The sequence below is a fragment of the Glycine soja genome, chromosome 7 (assembly GCF_004193775.1).
Source record: "Glycine soja cultivar W05 chromosome 7, ASM419377v2, whole genome shotgun sequence".
In the NCBI taxonomy this organism is placed as follows: domain Eukaryota; kingdom Viridiplantae; phylum Streptophyta; class Magnoliopsida; order Fabales; family Fabaceae; genus Glycine; species Glycine soja.
Window position 1 is genome coordinate 36,267,220 of NC_041008.1, and position 21,443 is coordinate 36,288,662.

The 21,443-nt window shown below is 36.0% G+C and overlaps 2 protein-coding genes and 1 long non-coding RNA gene across 4 annotated transcripts; all 3 read right to left on the reverse strand.

Annotated features, from left to right (window-relative positions):
* Window positions 1-6,227: 6,227 nt before the first annotated feature.
* On the reverse strand, window positions 6,228-6,677 carry LOC114420631. Its single transcript, XM_028386477.1, has one exon. It carries the CDS (start codon window positions 6,675-6,677, stop codon window positions 6,228-6,230), a length of 450 nt encoding a protein of 149 aa, XP_028242278.1.
* A 7,742-nt stretch (window positions 6,678-14,419) lies between these two features.
* LOC114417699 lies at window positions 14,420-15,654 on the reverse strand. Of its 2 annotated transcripts, none has more exons than XR_003667887.1 (2): window positions 15,554-15,654; window positions 14,420-14,933 (listed from the first exon to the last, which is right to left on the reverse strand). It is a non-coding gene; the product is annotated as an uncharacterized LOC114417699 (long non-coding RNA). The 2 variants fall into 2 exon arrangements; XR_003667888.1 differs by having other exon boundaries at window positions 15,512-15,654.
* A 1,186-nt stretch (window positions 15,655-16,840) lies between these two features.
* LOC114419379 lies at window positions 16,841-18,128 on the reverse strand. Its single transcript, XM_028385030.1, has 2 exons — window positions 17,763-18,128; window positions 16,841-17,388 (listed from the first exon to the last, which is right to left on the reverse strand). The coding sequence occupies exons 1-2, from the start codon at window positions 18,022-18,024 to the stop codon at window positions 17,120-17,122; spliced, it is 531 nt and encodes a 176-aa protein (XP_028240831.1). The 5' UTR covers window positions 18,025-18,128; the 3' UTR covers window positions 16,841-17,119.
* Between the last annotated feature and the right edge of the window lie 3,315 nt (window positions 18,129-21,443).

The following is a 21,443-nucleotide window of genomic DNA, read 5'->3' on the forward strand; positions in this document are numbered from 1 at the left end:
ATCCATCTCTCTAACCATCAAGACAGACATGTGTAGAGATTTCCTTAAGAAACTCTAACCATCTCCTTTGTCTCATGTTCAACTCCTTCTAACTAAACAAATATTTAAGGCTCTTATGATCACTAAACACCTCGAACTTAGAGCCAAACAGATAATGCCTCCAAATTTTAAGGGCAAAAACTACAGCAGCCAACTCTAGATCATGGGTGGGATAATTCCTCTCATGAGTCTTAAGCTGTCTAGAAGCATAGGCCACTACTTGGCCATTCTGCATCAACACTCCGCCTAAACCCATCTTTGATGCATCACAATACACCTCAAATGGTTCTCTCGGGTTAGGCAAAACTAGCACTGGAGCGGTTGTCAATCTTTCCTTAAGGGTTTGGAAACTATGCTCACACTGGGTATCCCACACAAAAGCTTAACCTTTGCGAGTCAGTTTAGTCAAAGGTAGAGCCAACTTAGAGCAACCTTCTATGAATCTCCGATAGTATCCTACTAAGCTCAGAAAACTCTTAATCTCAAAAACAGACTTAGGACTCTCCCACTCAAGAACAACTTCTATCTTAGATGGATCTACAGCTATACCCCCTTGAGATATCACATGTCCTTGGAAACTAACTTTCTCTAACCAAAAATCACACTTGGACAACTTAGCAAAGAGTTGTCGGTCCTTAAGAGTATGCAACACAATCCTCAAATGTTCTTCATGTTCCTCTCTAGTCTTGGAGTATACCAAAATATCATCTATAAATACTACCACAAAACTATTAAGGTAAGGGTGAAAAACTCTATTCATGTAGTCCATAAACACTCCTAGAGCATTAGTCACACCAAAGGGCATGACCAGATACTCATAGTGACGATAACGGGTCCTAAAAGCAGTCTTTGGTATATCCTCAGACTTCACTCGGATCTGATGATAACCCGACCTATGGTCTATCTTGCTAAACACACAAGCTCCTACCAGCTGGTCCATAAGGTCATCTATTCTAGGCAAAGGATACTTATTCTTAATCGTTACCTAATTCAACTGGAGGTAATCCACACACAACCTCATGTTTCCATCTTTCTTCTTCACTAGCAATACTAGGGCTCCCCACGGAGATACACTAGGCCTAACAAACTGTTTATCCAACAACTCATCTAACTGTTTCTTAAGCTCAGTTAACTCTATAGGAGACATCCTATAAGGAGCTATGGATATGGGTCCAGCACTAGGTACTAAGTCTATAGAAAACTTTATCTCTCTCAGGTGGTAGACTGAATATATCCTCAAGAAACACTTCAGGAAACTCTCTGACAACAGGGAGGTCACACATAGAAACCTTTGTCTCTATTTCCAGGCTAGACAAGATCATGTATACTTAAGCATCTTCCTTTAAAGATGTCACAACTTGGTAGAGATAAACATCATATCCTTACTCACTCCAAAATCATCAAACACCACACTTTTATCAAAACAGTTCAACAAGACATGGTTGGAAGATAACCAGTCCATACCAAGAATAACATCAATCTGACTCAAAGGAAAACAAATCAAATCAATTAAGAATATTCTACCAGAAATCTCCACAGGACAATTCAAACACACATCAGAAGTTAACACAGAACCAATAGTAGGGGTCTCTACTACTAGATCTTTATTTAGAGAAGACACAGAAAGCTTAAGTTTTTCTACACACAAACAGGATATAAAGGAATGGATGGCACCAGAATCAAACAACACAAGCAAAGGAATTCCATTTATGAAACATCTACCTTGGATTAGATCTTTGGATTTCGAAGCTTCAGCACTGTGACACCCTGGAAATCTCTACTCGAAATTTTTGAAAACGATGTATTTTGAATGATTATATATATATGTATTATTCAGTGTAGAGGCATATATGTTCTTGGTAGAAGTAGGAATAGTGGGGGCAAGATACACGGGTTAGGCTAATTAAGGAAGAGAAAGCCATAACTGGGAGGTTATGGGTTAATTCTTAATTAATTAGTCTAAAAAAAATCATCGTTTTGCGTGCGACTTAGAATTTAACGAAACCAACCTCTGAACCACGCTCGGGGTTTTATTCTGAGCGTTTTGATATATATATTGCTTACTTTCAAAAACTGGCCCCGACGAACACAAAGAAATGCGAGGAACTGGAACCAGAGAAACGGCATGCAAACCGAGGCAGGATTTTAACGTTTCAAAGGTCAGATTTTTCTCACTTTTTGTGGCTGAGTATGGGTCACAATCAAAAGAGAAAGTGGGCCCTTTTTGCTCCCCTCAAATGGAGACATGTGGCATAGTTTATAATAAAATAATAAGAAAGGAGGAAAAAGCCATTTTAAAATTAAAAAGCAACCCTCTCTCTCCTCACTCAGCCCCACATTTTTCAGAAGCCTTTTCCTCTCTCCCTCACGTTGCCATTCTTTCCTCCTTCATTCTCCATTGAAGCTCCAAACAAAGCTCCAACCTTTGGCCATCATTTCTGCTCCAAATCGCGAAAGGAGGGCATTTTTGGAGCCGTGAAGCGCATCTCTACGTGTGGGACTTCAAAATTTCAGGTTTGGGTAGACTTATTTCTCTCTTGATTTTCATGGGTATGGGGTTTTGGGAGATATGATGGGTAGTTTTGCTAGTTTTCTGCTTCATGATGATTATTTGTGAAGGAATTTGTTGAAAGCATGTTGAACTTGCCATGTTTGGATGAGTTAAGCTTACCCATTCAGTTTTAGGGTTTTTATGATGATGCTTGTGATGTTTATGTGCTGAAATTGCTTATGGAAAATTGTTAGAGATGAAGGGTGGAGTTAACCTAGGGTTAGAAGGTGAGAATATGTTGTTACGAGTGGAAAAAGAGTGAGGCTTTGAGAGTTGGAAGGTTAAATCTGGATTCTGTGGTAAATGGAGGTTAAAATGAGTTAATCCTAGCTTGAAATGCCATTTAGGACTTATGAGAAAGTTTAGGCTGAGCTAGAGAGAAAAACAAATGACCAAGTGAACAAAGAGCCATTTCTAGGGTAAAATTTGGGTGTTGAGGAGTCAAATTTTGATTCGGTGAAATTTTAAGCGTAAATTCAGTTTGAACAAGTTTAAATTGATGTTATAGACTTGTGTGAGGTGAGAGTTTGCTTCAAATTTACCTCATTCTTAATTTCACTTTTCAAACCTAGAAAATCCATTAAATTGAGGGGTTTTGGACACCTAGATCTTGTGTTGCTGTGGTTTGAAGCTTGACTTTGGTTTAGACATGATTGATACATGATTTAGGACTTGTAGGATTTGATTTGGGCAAGATTGGATGAGAGGAAGTGTGGTTTTCGAAATCTGCACTTTATGCAGAATTTTGCTGTGAAATTGTGCAGCAGAATTTTGCATAAGTGCAGAAAAATGCTATGTTTTGCTGGTTGTGGAAAGAGTAGTGCAGAATGAGTTCTGGATGTTTGCTAGTAGATCCCAACGGTCAAAATGTAGGTTTATGTACTAGAGACTTCCAGTAAAATTTTCGAGTCGATCCAACGGTTAACGAATTGGAACGAAGGAAATGTTACTGGGGTCTTTAAGTGAGAAAAGCTGTGATTTTGGTTGGTGTTTTGGGCAGAGTTTTCTGCCTTTGCCCTGTTTTGCTTGGCTGTGATAGTTTGTGCTGTTTGAATGTTGTATTACTTGGATTTTGGGGGAAGCTTGGGAGGATTGATGGGGACTCGGGGTTGAGAGAAACGAGGATATGGGCTACGTGGGAGTACGTGAGCTCAGTTGGAGGTGGGCAACAGGGGATGGTGGGTTTATGCGTGATTTGTGGATGTGGAAAACTTGTTGTGCACCATCGCCCGACCGCCACCTAGTACCACATGTGATGGGTATCCCATAATCCTACAAGCTTGAGATGAGGAAGTGTAGAAGGGTGAAACTTCCTGCTTTTATTCATTGACCACAGAGTGGTACCTGGAGATATGTCGCGGGGGTCAGGAGACCTTGGGGACGTCAGGTGGGGTGCTATTGCCCAAAACCAAGCTTGACCAATCCCGACCCAACCCGGGCATAGTCAGTCAGTGAGAACCTGTGATGTACCTAAACAGGCGAGCTCCTGGCAGTCAACAGATAAAAGGAACAAAGACCACAAAGCAAGGAGGCTTGTGGTGGCTGGCCAGCTGTGAATCTTGTGTGATATATGGGTTATGGCCTCTGGTAATCGATTACCAAGGGTGGGTAATCGATTACAAGGCTTAAAAATGAAGACAGGAGGCTAAGATGGTCTCTGGTAATCGATTACCAAGGGGGTGTAATCGATTACCAGGCTTGAAAACGAGGTCAGGAAGCCATGAGGGCTTCTGGTAATCGATTACCAAGGGGGTGTAATCGATTACCAGGCTTAGAATTGAAGGCAGCAGGTTGTAGAGGCCTCTGGTAATCGATTACCAGTCCGTGTAATCGATTACACAGAGGAATGGGTCACTGGTAATCGATTACCAGGTATGTGTAATCGATTACACAGTGCCTTTTTCAGGTTTTTATGTCCTGAAGCTGTGTAATTCGAGTTTGGCCTCTGGTAATCGATTACCAAGGCTGTGTAATCGATTACCAGAGATGAAAAGCCTAAAGATACCCCTTTTTACTTGCATGTAGTGGTTATGAGACGCATTGTGCGGCGGCATAGTTAGATTCTTGTGAAAGAGTCTACCCCTTTCTTTTCTTTCTTATAGATCGTGATGGCGGCACAGCAAATCCATGATCGAGTAGAGATGGAGTGCCTAGAGGGAGCTTGGGAGACCCTCGAAGGCAACACGAGGTGCCGATTTCGAGGCACGATTCGATTCACGGCTACTTCTTTGGTGCATCCAGATGAACCCGTGCGCACACTTCAGCGTACTGTGGAGTGGATACTACCCACGCCTACACCATACCGTCTAGTGGAGCCAGTCCAAGTGATTGAGGTAACGTCGTCCGAGGAAGACCCTGAGGAGGATCTTGAGGAGCTACCCCTCGAGCCTGCTGGGGATGCTCTTGACTTTCTCCCGAGGAAGTCATGTCGGCATCTGAGGCAGACTCTACGGAGGATAGTGGCCCGAGAGAGATGGCGACCAGTGGAGGCTCTTCATCATAGTGGACAGTTCCATGGACTAGTTTTATATACTTTTTGAGGGTGGGTGTATCTAGGACTGACTGTTAGGTTTACTCTTTTGTTTTTGTATGGGTAGACCTGTTGTATAGGAATTTGATGATTGTATACATGTGGCTGAAGCCACCACTGTGGACACCTTTGTTCTGGATGACACTATGTATTTTGTAAAACTCCCATATTTTGGACAGCTTTAAATGATGAATGTATTTATGATCAATCTTGTTATTTGAAAAGAAAGCATTAGCAACTTTATTTGTAAAAGAGTTTATCGACCGTATTTTATTCTTTTATTTTCACGTGACGACCTAAAGTAATGACTGGTACATTCTTCCTTTTGAAACAGCAAAAGAGTTTAGAGATTATGAGCGGAAAGAAAGAAATGACTCCGAATAGAGTTTTGAACTGGCCATTCAGGACTCTATAGTGAGGATTTTCCTTCTAAACCTAGTTATGGTGAAAAGAGAAAGAAATGAAAAAGAAAAAGAAGAAAAAAAAATTACCATGGTTTTTGTTATTTAAATCATTACTATCAAAGCAGTCATTAATTTAGGGACGCCACAAGCACCATTAAGGGTAAAGACTCTTCCCGTGGTCTTTGGATGTCTAGTTTAGTCATTTGGGCCTCCACCATTTTGCTCTTTCTTGGGTCGTGAACAATCTCTTTGAGTGTGTCCCTTTTGTCCACAATTAAAACATGTTACGCCTATATCAGGACAATTCGAGGAGATGTGCCCTGGCTTACCACATCTGTAACAAATGACATGAGTGGAGAAAGTATTGGGTTTGCTACCGCTACCACCTGCAAATCCCCTAGCAACAGTCCTCTGATTGTCATGGCGGTTACCATATTGCTTAGGAGGAGTCGAATATGGTTTTCCTCGATGTTGAGGCCCATTCTTTTTGTTCCTCATTGGACCTATACTTCTATAATAGGCCGCCCTGTCTCGGGAGTCTTCATCCCAAATCCGACACATATTAACCAAAAGTGGGTATTGACGAACACCTTGGTAATTCACAGCTTGCTTCACTTCAGGTCGTAAGCCATTCAGAAACTTTACATACTTGGAACTCTCACCATCTCTCCCTTGATAATGGGGAAAGTACCTCACCAGCTCCTCAAACTGCATATTCAGCCACAGTCATACTTCCTTGCTTAAGCTCCAAGAACTCCATCTCCTTCTTGCTCCTAACATCCTCGGGAAAGTATTTCTCCAAAAACACTCTCTTGAAGACATCCCAGATCACATCTTGACCTTCAGCATCTAGGCATTGGTGAGTATTCTCCCACCAATACTCGGCCTCTTCCACTAGAGTATATGCACCAAAAGCAACCTTTTGCCCCTTCGGACATGCCATAAATCGGAAAATTTTCTCAATTTCTCTTATCCAGTTCTGAGCACCATCAGGGTTGTATCCTCCATTAAAAGAAGGAGGGTTGTTTCGTTGGAAGTGATCCAACCCCTGGTACTCAACAGCTCCACCAACTTCTCCTCTATTTGGATTCCCTATAGCTTGAGCTAAGGCTTGAAGGGCATCAGCTATCGCACGGTCATTCCGTCCAGCCATCACTCCCTATACACACCAGGGAGTTAGACTTGGAAGGAATACACACAAACAAAGAACCACACAACAATCATAACCATCACAAATTCCTACTCAGTTACTCTTGAGAGTTGATGCCTCGAGACATTAGCACTCTCTTTCCATCATTTGTATTTTCTGATCGCTTGCCATATCATTCCTTTTCCCTTCACAAATTATACAGGTGGCCAGTCTAATAATCTGTGGCCCGACATTGAAATTCATGGTATAGCAGACATCAGGAAAACAAATTCAATATGACTACAACAATCAAATCTCTATAGCTAGTAGGAACACAACTAGTGAGTAAGTGTTAATAACAAACAATGAACATCAAACATCAGCAAACAAACAACATCAAGCATTCAACAAAACAACCAGAGAATGCACAAAAAAACATAGCAGACTCACAACTCACTGGCCGAAAGGTTCAACCTGCTCTGATACCACTAAATGTAACGACCCGCCTCGTCGCTACGATATCCACACTCTAATATACGCTAATTTCAATTATTAACAAAAGAACTCCCTTAATTTTGCTTATGAAAACCAAAGTAATTTTGTTACAACATGCATTCATCCAACAACACGCCATTACTTAAACGAATATACATAATTATATAGAAATAGTAACTCAGTACACGTCATACACATAAACGAAAATTAAATTTGTTCATAAGTATAATTGAAATCCAAGTTTTACAGATCATGGACAGTTGTCTTGTGAAACTGCAGACCAAATTTGGAGAAGATCCAACGGTTAACGAAGGTTGGGCTGCATTTTTACCGAGGCAGCTCATGTAGCTTCCTCAAGAAGCTTCATTAAGAGGCTTCCTCAAGAAGCTTCCTCGTGGCTTCTTTGAGAAGCTAGATCCTTATCTACCCATACCCTCTATTAACTAAATTAACCTCCTTGAAAATAATTACGGATCAAATAACACAACAAATATAATCAAACATCAAACATAATTACTAATAATATATTGATATATATATATATATATATATATATATATATATATATATATATATATAAGGGTGTTACACCTCGCGCTTAGCCCAGGAATGTTGCGCTTAGCAGATGCTTACTAAGCCAGCAGATTGGCTTAGCGAGAAGGTGAAAACAACATTTTCCAAAGCTTACCCAATTAAACACACAAAATGGAAATACTAAGTATTTATTACCTATCCTTAACAGAAAATACTTATAACATTACAAAATAACCATAAATTGGGAAAATTTGATACAATTTATACAAGTTTTATACACAAAAGTTAGTCGTTTTCACCGACTAACATTAAAGTCTCATGATTGTCACGTGCTGGTGCAACAATTGTTAGCCGTGGCCATACGAGACATTTTGCCTAACAAAGTCAGGTTATCCATAACTCACCTATGCTTTTTTCTTCAATGCCATATGTAGCAAAGTCCTTGATCCTGTCAAGTTTGATGACCTAAAAAATGAGGTCGCAATTATACTGTGTTAGTTGGAGATGTATTTTCCTCCTGCTTTCTTTGACATCATGGTTCACTTAATTGTTCACCTGGTCAGAGAAATCAAATGTTGTGGTCCTGTTTATCTGCGCTGGATGTACCCGGTTGAGCGAGACATGAAGATCTTAAAAGCGTATACGAAGAATCTACATTGTCCAGAAGCATCTATTGTTGAAAGGTATATTGCAGAAGAAGCCATTGAATTTTTTTCAGACTACATTGAAAAGGCAAAACCTGTTGGCCTTCCTAAGTCTCGCCATGATGACAGAGTGGGCGGTAAGGGTTCAAGAGGACTGCATGTTATCATTACAAATGTAGGAGATTTGTTAGAAGCTCACTTGTATGTGTTGAACAACAATAATGAAGTTTTGCCATACATACTTTAGCATGAAACTTTAGTCAAACAAAGTAATCCAAAAATGTCAAAGAACTAGGTGTTGAAAAAGCATAACAAGACTTTCTCTGATTGGTTTAAAGATACAATCTTTGTCGATGAAAATTCTTCAGAAACATTAAGAAAGCTAGCAGATGGGCCTAAAAGAAATGTTATAACTTGGAAAGGATATGACATAAACAAGTATTCCTTTTACACAAAAGAACAAGATGACAAAAGTATAATGCAAAACAGCGGGGTCACCCTAAGGGCTGAATTTGAACACATTGCAAGTCTGCATGATGACAATCCCTATGTAGCTTTTATCCCTTACTTTGGGTTCATTGATGAAATCTGGGAGCTTAACTATGTCAAATTTACTGTATGTGCTTTCAAATGTAAATGGGTTGGCAGCGACACCGATGTATGGACCGATGATGTAGGATTTACGTTGGTAGACCTAAAAAAACTAGGTTACCACAATGACCTTTTCATCATGGCAGAACAATCTAAACAAGTATTTTATGTGCAAGACCCTTGTGATGAAAGGTGGTGCATGGTTCTACATGGGAAAATAATTGGTGTTAATGTATAAGATGATGATTCATACATGGACACTTATGTTAGTCCATTATCCACACAAATCACCCCAAACATCGTCCATTATCCACATAAATCAAGTTTTTCTCTTTACAAGACCATGACTAACATAAGTGTCTCCGTCCACCCAGAAGCGGACACGCAAAGCGACATAGCTGCGATCCTTGGCCACTAGACCACCTAGGGTAGAGAGACCAGTGGTCAATGTCGATCCTGCTACTGGCAAGGCCGATGGTCCCCACAAGAGGAAATTAAGAACATATTTAGGGATTGTCGCGCGTGATAAGGTTGACGTGACATACGAGACCTAGAAGGAAGTCCCTGCTGCTCAGAAGGAATTGATATGGGAGGATATTCAAGTATTTTAGTTTTCTTCTTACATTTTTTTAATAGCCAAAATTGATAGTTTACTTACAATAAAACCTAATTTTTTATTTTTCAGGCAGAATTTCAAATCCCTGAAGCTTCTGACAATAGGACAAAGATGAAAATTCTTTAGACTATCGGCGAGAGATGGCGGCAGTTTAAATAGGACTTGACTAGGAAGTGGGCCCTTGCAGCCGACCAGGATGGTGTGGACGACACTGTCTATGAAAAATACGACATTAGCAAGGAGAAATGGGCCCAGTTTTGTCAGACACGCAGCGACCCTTCTTGGGAGGTATGTACTTTGTCATTTTAGTTGTTTTCCACAAAAGATTCAGTTGTTATAATTCATTGTAGTAATTTGTACCATTAATGTTTGATTTTTTTCAGGATGTGCAGAAAAAGGCACAGGCCATCCAGAAGCAAAACACTGCCCCCCACGTGTTGTCTCATGGGGGTTATGAATATTTAGAACAAAAGCTAATAGCTGAGAAGACCAAAAAGAAACTGGAGGAAGCTACCCAGTCTGGAACCACTGACGGCGTCATTGACCCTCCATCTCCCATCAGGTGCCACGTGAAGTGGAAGATGGCTCGCACCAAGAAAACTGGGCAGATGACGTCTGAGGCAGCAAAGGAAATCGCTGAGAAGATCCTAAGTCATTTTCAATTAAGAATTCTGACTATGTTTGTTTATTCTGTGAATTCCTAAGACAAATATATTTGTTCTGTACAGGATTCTTTGGAGGAGCAGGCGTCACAGGGATCATTCATCCCTCACGGACGTCAGGATGTCCTGATTGCCGCCATTGTGCGACCAGACCACCCTGGCCATGTTCATGCTGTTGGAGCTGTCACCATCAAGCAATATTTCGGATTGGCTCCACGAATATCCCGTAGCTCTTCCTTCCTTCTTCCTGAAGACCTACAGCAGCTGACCCAACAAATCAAGGACCAGCTAGAGGAGTCGATCACAGAAAAAGTGACTCAGCAGCTGATGGCATCTTTCAGCCAGATGTAGTCCCAATTTCAATCCCAGATGCAATCTCAGAGACTTGCACTGCCTCCAGAGCCTATGATTGGTCCCTCAGGTCCTCGTGTCAGCACAAAGGAGAGTTATGTTGATCCCTCAGGGAACGATCCTGAGACGGGTGACTCAGACAAGTGCAGGTTATACATCGAAGCAAATCCTCCCCGCCCAGTTGCCCTGGGAAGAGTTTATGAGGGATCAACAGTTCACAACATTCCTTTGTTGTCTAGCCAAGTGAAGGTTGGTGTTGAGGAGGTTAGAGATGCACAGGCTCTCGTTCCTGTATCCACTGATGAGGTTACCTTAGTGGGGCAGGCACTTAACACCTTCCTTGCTTGGCTGACACATCTCGTGAAGCCTTTATCAGAACAGGTATTTTACTTTGATTATATGCTTTTTTTTCAATTAATTTATTCAACGTAATTATTTAACTATGTTTGATCAGTAGGCAGCAGTTTCTCTAGCAAAACCTCCACAAAGGCTGGATCCTGAGGTCGATGATCAACTATATCTGATGACATTGACCATCCCAGATCTTGAAGCCTTTCCAGGTTAACTGGGATGCTACCGTGTTCGGGGTGTTTAATCCAGACTTCCCGCTGTACATAAAGCACGAAGATCTCTCTGAAATCACACACGGTGGTCAATGTCTCAGCATATCTGTCTTACAGTTGTGGATTCTGTAAGTCAATTTAGCTTACTGTTAATTACCTAACTTATTGCTTTAAATTCATACATAATTAACTTTGTCTTAACAACAACAAGCATCTGACTGAAACAAGTATGTGAGCGGGGAATTCTAATGTGTATGGATTCCTCGAGCCACAGTCTATTCAGAGATCTGGGCAATCGCAGTTTGACACTGAAAGTTACATCAAGAGTTGGATGCAGAGTTCAAAACGCGATGTCTACCTTGAAGCCTACTTAAATGGGTAAGTCAAACAAAACAACTAAATTTAAATAATGTATACTACTACAATAACTCATATCCGTCTCCACTACAGTGAACATTGGCAATTTAGCTTACTGTTAATTACCTAACTTATTGCTTTAAATTCATACATAATTAACTTTGTCTTAACAACAACAAGCATTTGACTGAAACAAGTATGCGAGCGAGGAATTCTGATGTGTATGGATTCCTTGAGCCACAGTCTATTCAGAGATCTGGGCAATCGCAGTTTGACACTGAAAGTTACATCAAGAGTTGGATGCAGAGTTCAAAATGCGATGTCTACCTTGGAGCCTACTTAAATGGGTAAGTCAAACAAAACAACTAAATTTAAATAATGTATACTACTACAATAACCCATATTCGTCTCCACTGCAGTGAACATTGGCAAATGGTGGTCATTCTGCCCAAGGAAAACCTTGTTGTCTGGTTTTGTTCCTTGCATAACAGGCCAGACAACTACCTTAAGGGAATAATTAACAAGTCAATGTTGTTTTCAATACATTTGCATTGGCATTACTCAACATTAACATCAATTATTAAATGTTCCTCGTATTCAACAGTGCTTTGAAAAGACTTGGTGATACTCCATAGCCTAAATCCAAGGTTGCTGCTAGGTGGATTGTCGTTAAGGTACGTGATTTAAATAAAACTTCTACTTATATATATTGCTTATGTGTGTGTACACTAATTGTAGTTAATGTTTAATTAATATCCAAATTTCATTATGTATTTAGTGTAATAGACAAAAAGGAAGCACTAAGTGTGGCTATTATGTCATGCACTGGATGTCCACCATCATCTTAGGAAGTTTCAGGAATAACTGGCAAGCGGTAATTGTTTATTTCAAACAAAGTTGATTTTCTTATAATTGGTATTACATTATTAATTTATCTTTTATTTAATCATGCAGTATTTTAACGAGGCTAGACCATTGGAGCTAGAGAGATTAAAAGCGCTTTGCATTCAGTGGGCACAACATTATCTCCAACTTAGAGATCAAACTTAGAATGTTAGCAAAATTAGGATGTTAGGCAATTCATTTTAGCTTACTTAATTAGTTTACACTACTTGGTTTACATTTTTGCAATTTGGTATGTCAATTGAACATTGAATGTTATTTATTGATAGTTCTTAATAAATCTTTTATTCATATTTATCAATTCATAGTTTACTGTAGCTTTCTACTAAAAACTGCTTGAAAGCAGAATGCAAATGATGTTTGCTGTGAATTGTGGTTTGAAATTTCTTTTTACAGGTTAAATTTTGGGTTTTTTGTAAGAACGGAAAGTGTATATAAAAAAAACTTAAAAACAACATCGGTTATTTACAAAAACTGATGTTAATATACACAAACAACATCGGTTTTTGAAAAAAGAAATTGATGTTAAAGTACATCTTAACATCGGTTCTTCCTAAAACCGATGTTATTTACGTATATTAACATCAGTTATTTACAAAACTCGATGTTAATCTTCAAAACATTAACATCGATTCTTGTAAAAAAATCGATGTTAACTCACACATTAACATCGGTTTTTATACAGAACCGATGTTAAAGTTTCTAACTTAACATCGGTTCTGTATAAAAATTGATGTTAATGTGTGAGCTAACATCGGTTTTTTACAAGAACCGATGTTAATGTTTTGAAAATTAACATCGGGTTTTGTAAATAACCAATGTTAATATACGTAAATAACATCGGTTTTAGAAAAAATCGATGTTAAGATATACGTTAACATCGGTTTTTTCCAAAAACCGATGTTACTGTATGAGTTAACATCGGTTTTTGTATAAAAACTGATGTCAACATTCACCATTTATACACTTATTTTGGTGGTCTTAATATATAACATGGTTATTTAGATAACTGATGTTGGTAGTTTTATGTTAACATCGATTTTTAAAACCGATGTTAACCATAATACTTTCAACATCGATTAAAAACTGATGTAGAAAATCATAAATAATCGATATAAAAAGCATATTTTCTAATAGTGCTAGTACACTTAGAGAGTGTTTTTATTAGCCTTTATTTCTATTTATTTATAAGACACACTAGTTCCCATTTTTGATTTCTCACTTTCTCCCATAGTTACCATATTTGAAGAAAAAAAAAACTAGAAAAAGCCACGTGACAATTAAACTAAACATGGTAAATTGCACATGAACATCAGGGACAACGAGAACCACCACGTCGCAGTCATCCCCTGAAACACTTTGAACCAGTCCAGACAACTTGAAGTCCTGTCTTTTGATTTTAATCTAGGTCAAGTTGTGGCTACATGGGAACAGGTAAGCAACTTAGTCTATGTTTTTGTGATTTTGATTAGTCAAAAGTCTATCATTTTAGATATTGCTATTAGACAGGATGCTTTTGATGCTACATGGGAAAGGATAAGTTTTGATAGGTAAGGAATAACGAATAATATTCATTGCTCTTGCTGCTTCTTTGCTTTTTCCATCTCCCCTATGTTCTTATTAAATTTTTTATAGTTTTGTTTTTGTAATATTCTAATTTACTTACTAATTAACAATATCATAGTGTGATTATAAGTAACATTCTAAGACGATTTTCTGAAAAATTGTCTTAAAAAATTATCATTCTAAGATGATTTTTAAACAATAACCGTTTTAGAAGAATGTCTTTTTCTAAGGCAATTTTTAATGGAACCGTCGTAGAAAGTGAAGACTTTCTACCCAATGTGGAAAAGCCTTTTTGGAGTTATGTGTGTCTGCATAGTATATATGAGATCATAGCCTACTTATATATATTGTGTTAACCTAACAAGGTTTTCATTATCTTCAAATGGGTCAATACTAACATTTGTTCATTTAAGCTCATATCACCTTATTTGGTAGTCTAATGAATTCATTTAATTAACCAGATAAAATAAAATAACTAATATAATTATCTTAAAACATTAGTCCATATTAATTATTGGAAAAAAATTCCAACACAAGGACCATAAACATCTATGCCCAAAACTTGGAGTCCTATTTCATCTCATCAAATGTTTCATACAAAGTCTTGATGACATAGGAAATCAACACACCAAGTATTGGAGACATAATACCATTTGCTATGGTAGCTACCCATCCAATTAGAAGAACCGGAATCTATGGCTTGTTGAGGGAAGCAAGACGGCTGAGTGGAACCTCCGGTGCTTGCTCTTTTGGTTATGAATTTTCATGTTCAGGATCAGCAACGTTAACTCCTGTGGGTAAATCATTCCCTGTAGATGACCCCCTACTGATAGATCTTTGAAGTGATCTCCTTTGAGTAGATTGCCTGAAGAATTCGACAAAAATTTCACTCTTGTTGTGATGATCAGCATTTTCTTGTGTCTCCTTGTTTACTTCTTGTTGGCGTATAAGTTGAGAGTAAGCTCCCTTAGGATCCTTGAATAATTTTGAGCGTGTTCCTGATTAACAAAAACACAAAGGTATAGTAAGATATATGCCTTTCCATTCTTTACGTCATGTTTATAAAGTAGAAAATAATCCTAACCAATGGAAAACATGTGCCCTCTAATGGGACTAGTACATCGAGGAATAGAATCTTCTAAAGCAGTTACATTTTTTAATTGGAAAATGGATAGGATAATAGTTATTTACGCATAATAACTAAACATAATCATTCATCCAAATATGAGAAGTCCTGTTATTTTAAGGCCAAGAAGTGGCGGCAAGCTGTGCTGGCGTTGATTTTTTAGGTTTAGTGTGCAACTAATGACATCGCTAGGGAATGACGGGAGACTGGATGCTAGGATCTAAGTTAAGAGAGATTTCGTGCGATTCAAAATTAGCAAAGGAAAATGGGTGATGCATGCTGGATTATTCACATATATACATACTGATAGAAAACTAAACAAATAGATTCACATCGGATATGTTGACGTCCTCTTTGGGACCAATATTTGAGTTAATGGAAATTCCTTTGTCCTCCATTCAGAGTGCAGTTCAAGATTAGAGATATTAATTAGAAGCTATAGGACTATACACAATACACGCAGCAATTATTAAGAAGCTAAGAGGGAGAGACAGAAACAAGAAGAGTTGCTCGTGGCGTGCAGTCCGCAGGGGACCACGCACGTATCTCCTGCACGGTGGAAAAAGCTAATAGGATGAACTCTAGGACCAAAATAAAATGGTCCAATGACTATATAGGATGAAGTTAAATATGCATTTTATAATTATAATTTTTATTTTACTTGTTTAGAATAATATGTTAAAATTTGGATAATTGTTATCCATTGATTATTGATATCACTTTGGACCATACAAATGTACTTATCTTTATCTATTAGAAAAAGTAATGAAATTTCAAGTGTTATGTTTATCTTCTTTACAACCCTCCCTAAGAATGACATCTACAGCCGATCGCGAAGCCTGTCCGGCAATGTCTCGCAAATGAGCGGCAAGTACCTTTGGTCTAATGGGTGCATGTACGAGGGTGAATGGAAGAAAGGCAAAGCGTGCGGTGGCAAGGGCCGGTTCTCATTGCCCTCCGGCGTCACCTACGAGGGTGAGTTCACCGTCGGGAGAATGCATTGCCACAGCACCTTTATTGGCATCGACGATGACATGTCTCCAATAGAAAGCGCGTATTGGGCGAGAAACGCTATGCCAACGGTGATGTATACGAAGGGTTTTGGATGTGCAGTTGCAGCTACAAAGGAGTCCTTGTGGTTCGGTTGATGGGGATGTTAAGGAATCGGGTCATACTGAACCAATGGAGCTAGCTGCCATTTGTGGAATAATACCAATGACAGTGGTGTTGAAAGACGACGCGGAAATGGTGAAAGAATTGAATGTAGTTAACATGGCTGGAGAGGGTGTACGTCACTCTTGGAGGCAATCTAGGCAGCACTTTGGTTTTATAATATCTTGGAGGGGATCACGTGGTGATTATCTTGGGAGGATACAGGTTTCTTATGGATAGATCCTTATTAGCTTAAGTGCCATTTGTGGGTTTCTTATGCAGGGGGGCATGGGATACACGTTACTGTATAATTGTGAATGGTAATGTGTTATGGGAACGGTTTGGTGCATATATATATGCACCCTTGTTTTTTTGTGTAACGTGCTACTAACCTGTACACTTCTTGTGTAACAGCTAGCTCTTAATAAAATTAATTTTGCCTATAAAAAAAGATTAATTAGAGATATTAATTATCATAGACACTGATTCAATTATTCTGATTAAGTCGATTCTATCGATCCTCTCTTGCGCAAAACAATGTTCATCATGTCCTTTCTCAAGGCACCATTTATCCAAACTGTTGAAATATCTTTATTCAAAACCTTTCCGTGAGGATTAATGAAGTGGTTAACAAAATACACTTGGGTATCTCATCATGATATATAGTCACATTTGTTTAACAGGTCTTGTTAAAAAAAAAAACAAGCTGCAACCTCAACGTGCTTGTTCTCCTTATGAGCTTTCATCAATATATTAGATTAATTGCATTACAACACTAAAAAGTAGTATCATTAAATTGATCAAAATCAATCAATCTGAAACTACAGCTTTATTTGCCAAAATCTTCAGACAAAACATAAGAAAAACAAAAATATAACAAGCTGTAAGAGGGTGGGTGCAATTTTCTCAAGGCCACTGCCAGAAGGGACGAATCATTGGCATCACAGCGAACTTCATGGTGCCGTTGTTGCAATGGAAGCCGTTTCGCTCACCACAGGCAAAGTAGTGAGGCTTCCACCTCTTCAACACAAACTTGAAGCCCTCTCCTGTACCTTGCATGGGATTTGCTAGCATTTTAGCCTTTTCAATGTCACACTTCAAGAAGCTCCCAAAACTTTTGAACATGTACACACTGTGTGGGAAACTGGTGGCATTTGGAGCATCATATTTGAAAACTGCATCACAAATTCAATCAATTCATGCCCCTGTGTTAGCATATATACTTCAAGGGCAACTAATCAACATGACATAGAACTCAATTAGCGTGACATACTTCAATGAAACTAATTATTGTTTTTATACTTAATTACAAAACATATTTACATGTATTTTCTTTTTATGGGGAGGAATTGAAGACAGATAACTTCTAAAAAATTTATAATGACTCATATCCTGTTCAACTAACTGATCTAAATATCTTGATATTTGCATACAATTTAAGTGTTTATGTAAATATAATGGATTCTTCCCAACTTAATTTTACAATACTAATTAACTATATATTATTGATATTGAAGGTATTATACTCATGTTTTACTGGAAAACTCACCTAGAGTATCATTGAGGTAAAATGGGGCACTCTTGAATGCCCAATCGGTGTAGTTGAATCCGTAGTGCCAATGCTCAGAACCACCCACGACAATTTGCTTGGGTTGTTGCTGTGTTTTGTTCTGAGGATGATTTCCGAATCTAGACCACCAATCAGTGTAGTTGAAACCAAAGGACCAATCCTTGTTGGCCATGCTCACTGAAAACATTGAAGCACTTATAATAACTAGTATCATCACGCCATGTCCTAACTTCAGAGCCATAGTAATGGTATATGTTCCTATATACTCTCACAGGTGTGTGGTTAAATAAGAGATGCGCAAATGTAAAGTATGATTTGGTTGTTGTTGTGTCGGTCCAATTGCTGGGGTTAATGGGTGTTTATATCGGGAGAGGGAAGAGGAAAAAAAGTGTCAAAATATTATATATGGATTTGACTACAATGTCATATGGTGGTGCAAAATGGCCAAATCAATTATTTTTATTGTTGGTTGCACTGTGACTTGGTATACAACAAATTGAAAATAGTTGGAATCTGAACAGTTGTATATACATGTGTGTTTTTCCCCAACTCTTTGTTTCGATCGTCAACTGTTCTTCCACACCTAGCCTCTTTCACCTAACCTGTGTTTGACCTGAATAAATAATTAATAGTATAATTTCTTTGATGGATAAAGGAAAATGCGCATTTAGCTAGCTGAGACCACGCAAAATCTAAATTAAATTTTGTTTAGAACATCTCTTGGCTCCTATAATATAATATCGAAATCAGATTCAGTGTATTTATTTTAACATAATCATTTTTCTTTTAACTGAGTAGCTTTTATTAATATAACTTACTCATCCTTTGCTGTTAAAAAAAAATATTCATCATTTATGTTTTTATTTAAAATATTTTTCTTTTAAAAAATAAAAATATATTTATATTCATATTTCTCACATATGACTTGATTTAATGACATAAATCGCACAAATGTAAATTCTCTAGGTTATGATCACTGGTGGATCCATAAAATTTTCTTAATGAAGGTAAAAAAAATTTATAATATGTTTAAAAAAAATATCACGAGCTTTTACAAAATATAATATTGATATAAAAGAAATCCAAAATACTTTAAATGAGGATGTATCATATGAGAATTATCATTTTTATGTGATTATAAGAATGACTAATTTCAACAATTAGATTAAAATGAAAGATCAAAATTAAAATATTTTAAATTTAAATTAAATATTCATTTATCAAACAAATTAAATATCTTAAAAGATTTAATTTATCATATCCTAAAATATCTCAAAACCTATCATTACCATGACCACTATTTTCTTTATAATTATTTCTATCACAACTATCGTGATTGTTATCACAACCATTATCATGATCGTCAACCATCATCACCATCATAATTGTTATTGTCATTACTATCACCATCACCATCACTATGATCTCTGGCATGACAATCATCATTTACGATAGTGGCGACGACAACACCAGTGATTATGTTGATAACGACGGTGATCATGACGAAGATCACGATGATGATGGTAGTGATTATGGTGACGACGTAAATCAAATCTTTTATTTCGTTCCAATTTTAACTCACATTAATTAATTTATAATTAGAATTTTGAAGATAAAAATTTAATGAAGTTAAGAAAATATTAAATATAAAAAGATATAATTTAATATTAAATTCAACCATTTAGTTAATATAACATATAACTAACACTAAAAGACAATGATCTAACTTATAGGCCTTGCAGGTTTAATTAGTGTGAAAATTTTCAAATTATATTAGATAATATGACAATAATTAATTATTATATTAAGTAATTTATTTTCATACCTACATTCATTAAAAAAAACTCTTAAATATTTTTCATGTAAAATTTTCAATTTAAATAATCATAAAAGTTATACGACATACTTAGTTGAATATCATAAAAAATTAAATAGAATAAAAACATAACCAAATGATTTATTTATATTAAAGATATTTATAATTTATTGATATATTTTTTGTTCCTTTCTTCTTTATGAAGAATATATTAAATATTTTATTACGACATACTTAGGTAAAGTGTGATCAACGACATCAAAGTCAGTGTGTAATGATGATGATAATTTTATTACAATTGCAAAATTAACGGAAACTAGTGGAGTAGAAATGTGGAATTAAGTCCACAAATTGGTACTTGGTTTCATACGTACCAAGTGTAAATGAGATACATCGCAGCTTGAGCGATGCCATGATGACAGATTAATGGCGTATCATTACAACATATTATTTCAAAAATTAAAATGAAATTACAATTTTATTTTTATTTTAAGTGTGTATACCTAGTGTTTGATTTATCTAATATCTAATATTATATAATTTAATTTGGAAATTAGTTTTCTTTCGCTAAATTATGATTTCCATCCCCTTTAATTCCTGATCTATGATATTGATCCAACTTTTCTTTTGCAGTTTTAGTGTTTTAAATTTAAAAAAAATTTACATTTTTTTCTAATCGTGAATTTTACATATATATTATTTCCTTTGTTTTGTCGTAAGTGAAGCATAGATCTAATAAATTCATTTAAGGTGCCATCAAGAAATAATTTAACTAATTAAAAATGAAAATAAAGAAATAAACATATGTGAACTTAAAAATTAGTTTTATGATATTAAAATGTACATTAAAAATTAATAAAAATCCCTTATTAAAAATTAGCTTTATGATATATAATATACATAATTAGCCTTAATAATATTACTAGACATTTTAATATATATAATAAAAATCCCTTATTTATATATAATATCTAGTAATAATATTAAGGCTAACCATGTATATTATATATCATTGTTAATAAATAAATAAATAAATAATTTTTTTAAAAATTGTTTAGTTATATATTTATACTCAAGTTTATTATTTTTTTATTTTAAAATATGCTTTATGAATTATAATAATTAAAAATAATCCATTTGATGAATAATAATTAAAAAAAATAATTATATAGTTAAATTTAAATTAATTTTATAATAGTGACCTAAAATACTCATTGAAAATATAAACTAAGAGAAATACATTACGTTAATAAACATTTTATTTTTACATTCAAATAAGTTTTTTAAATTAATTTTTAAGTCTATTAATATATATATATATATATATATATATATATGTATGTATATATGTATATATATATATATATATATTAAATTTTTTAATAACTATTTTTATTTAACAATATAATTTTAGTATTTAATAAACACTTAAAAAAATTAAAAGAGTTACTTAAATTAAATAAAAGGTTATATATGCGATCAACCTTGAGCCACCTTCCGCATGTAAAGAAAATGAACTAATTATATTTATTATTTAAAAATAAGAGTTTATCATATATAATTTTAATTATTGTAGTATTAAATATGATATATTTATTAAAATTCATGAAGAAAGTATATATTTATTAATGTGTGGCTTTTTTATAAATTTACATATATTGAAAACATATTATTAATTAAAAGTAACTATTACTAAATTTAATGCCTATATATAAATTTAATAAATATAGGCATTCAATATTATTAATGATAAATTATTTTTTAATTATTGGAAAAAATGTTAACTTTAACTGAAAACACCAAAGTCTCGGTAAACACCAAAAGACGAACTTCAAGTGCATTTC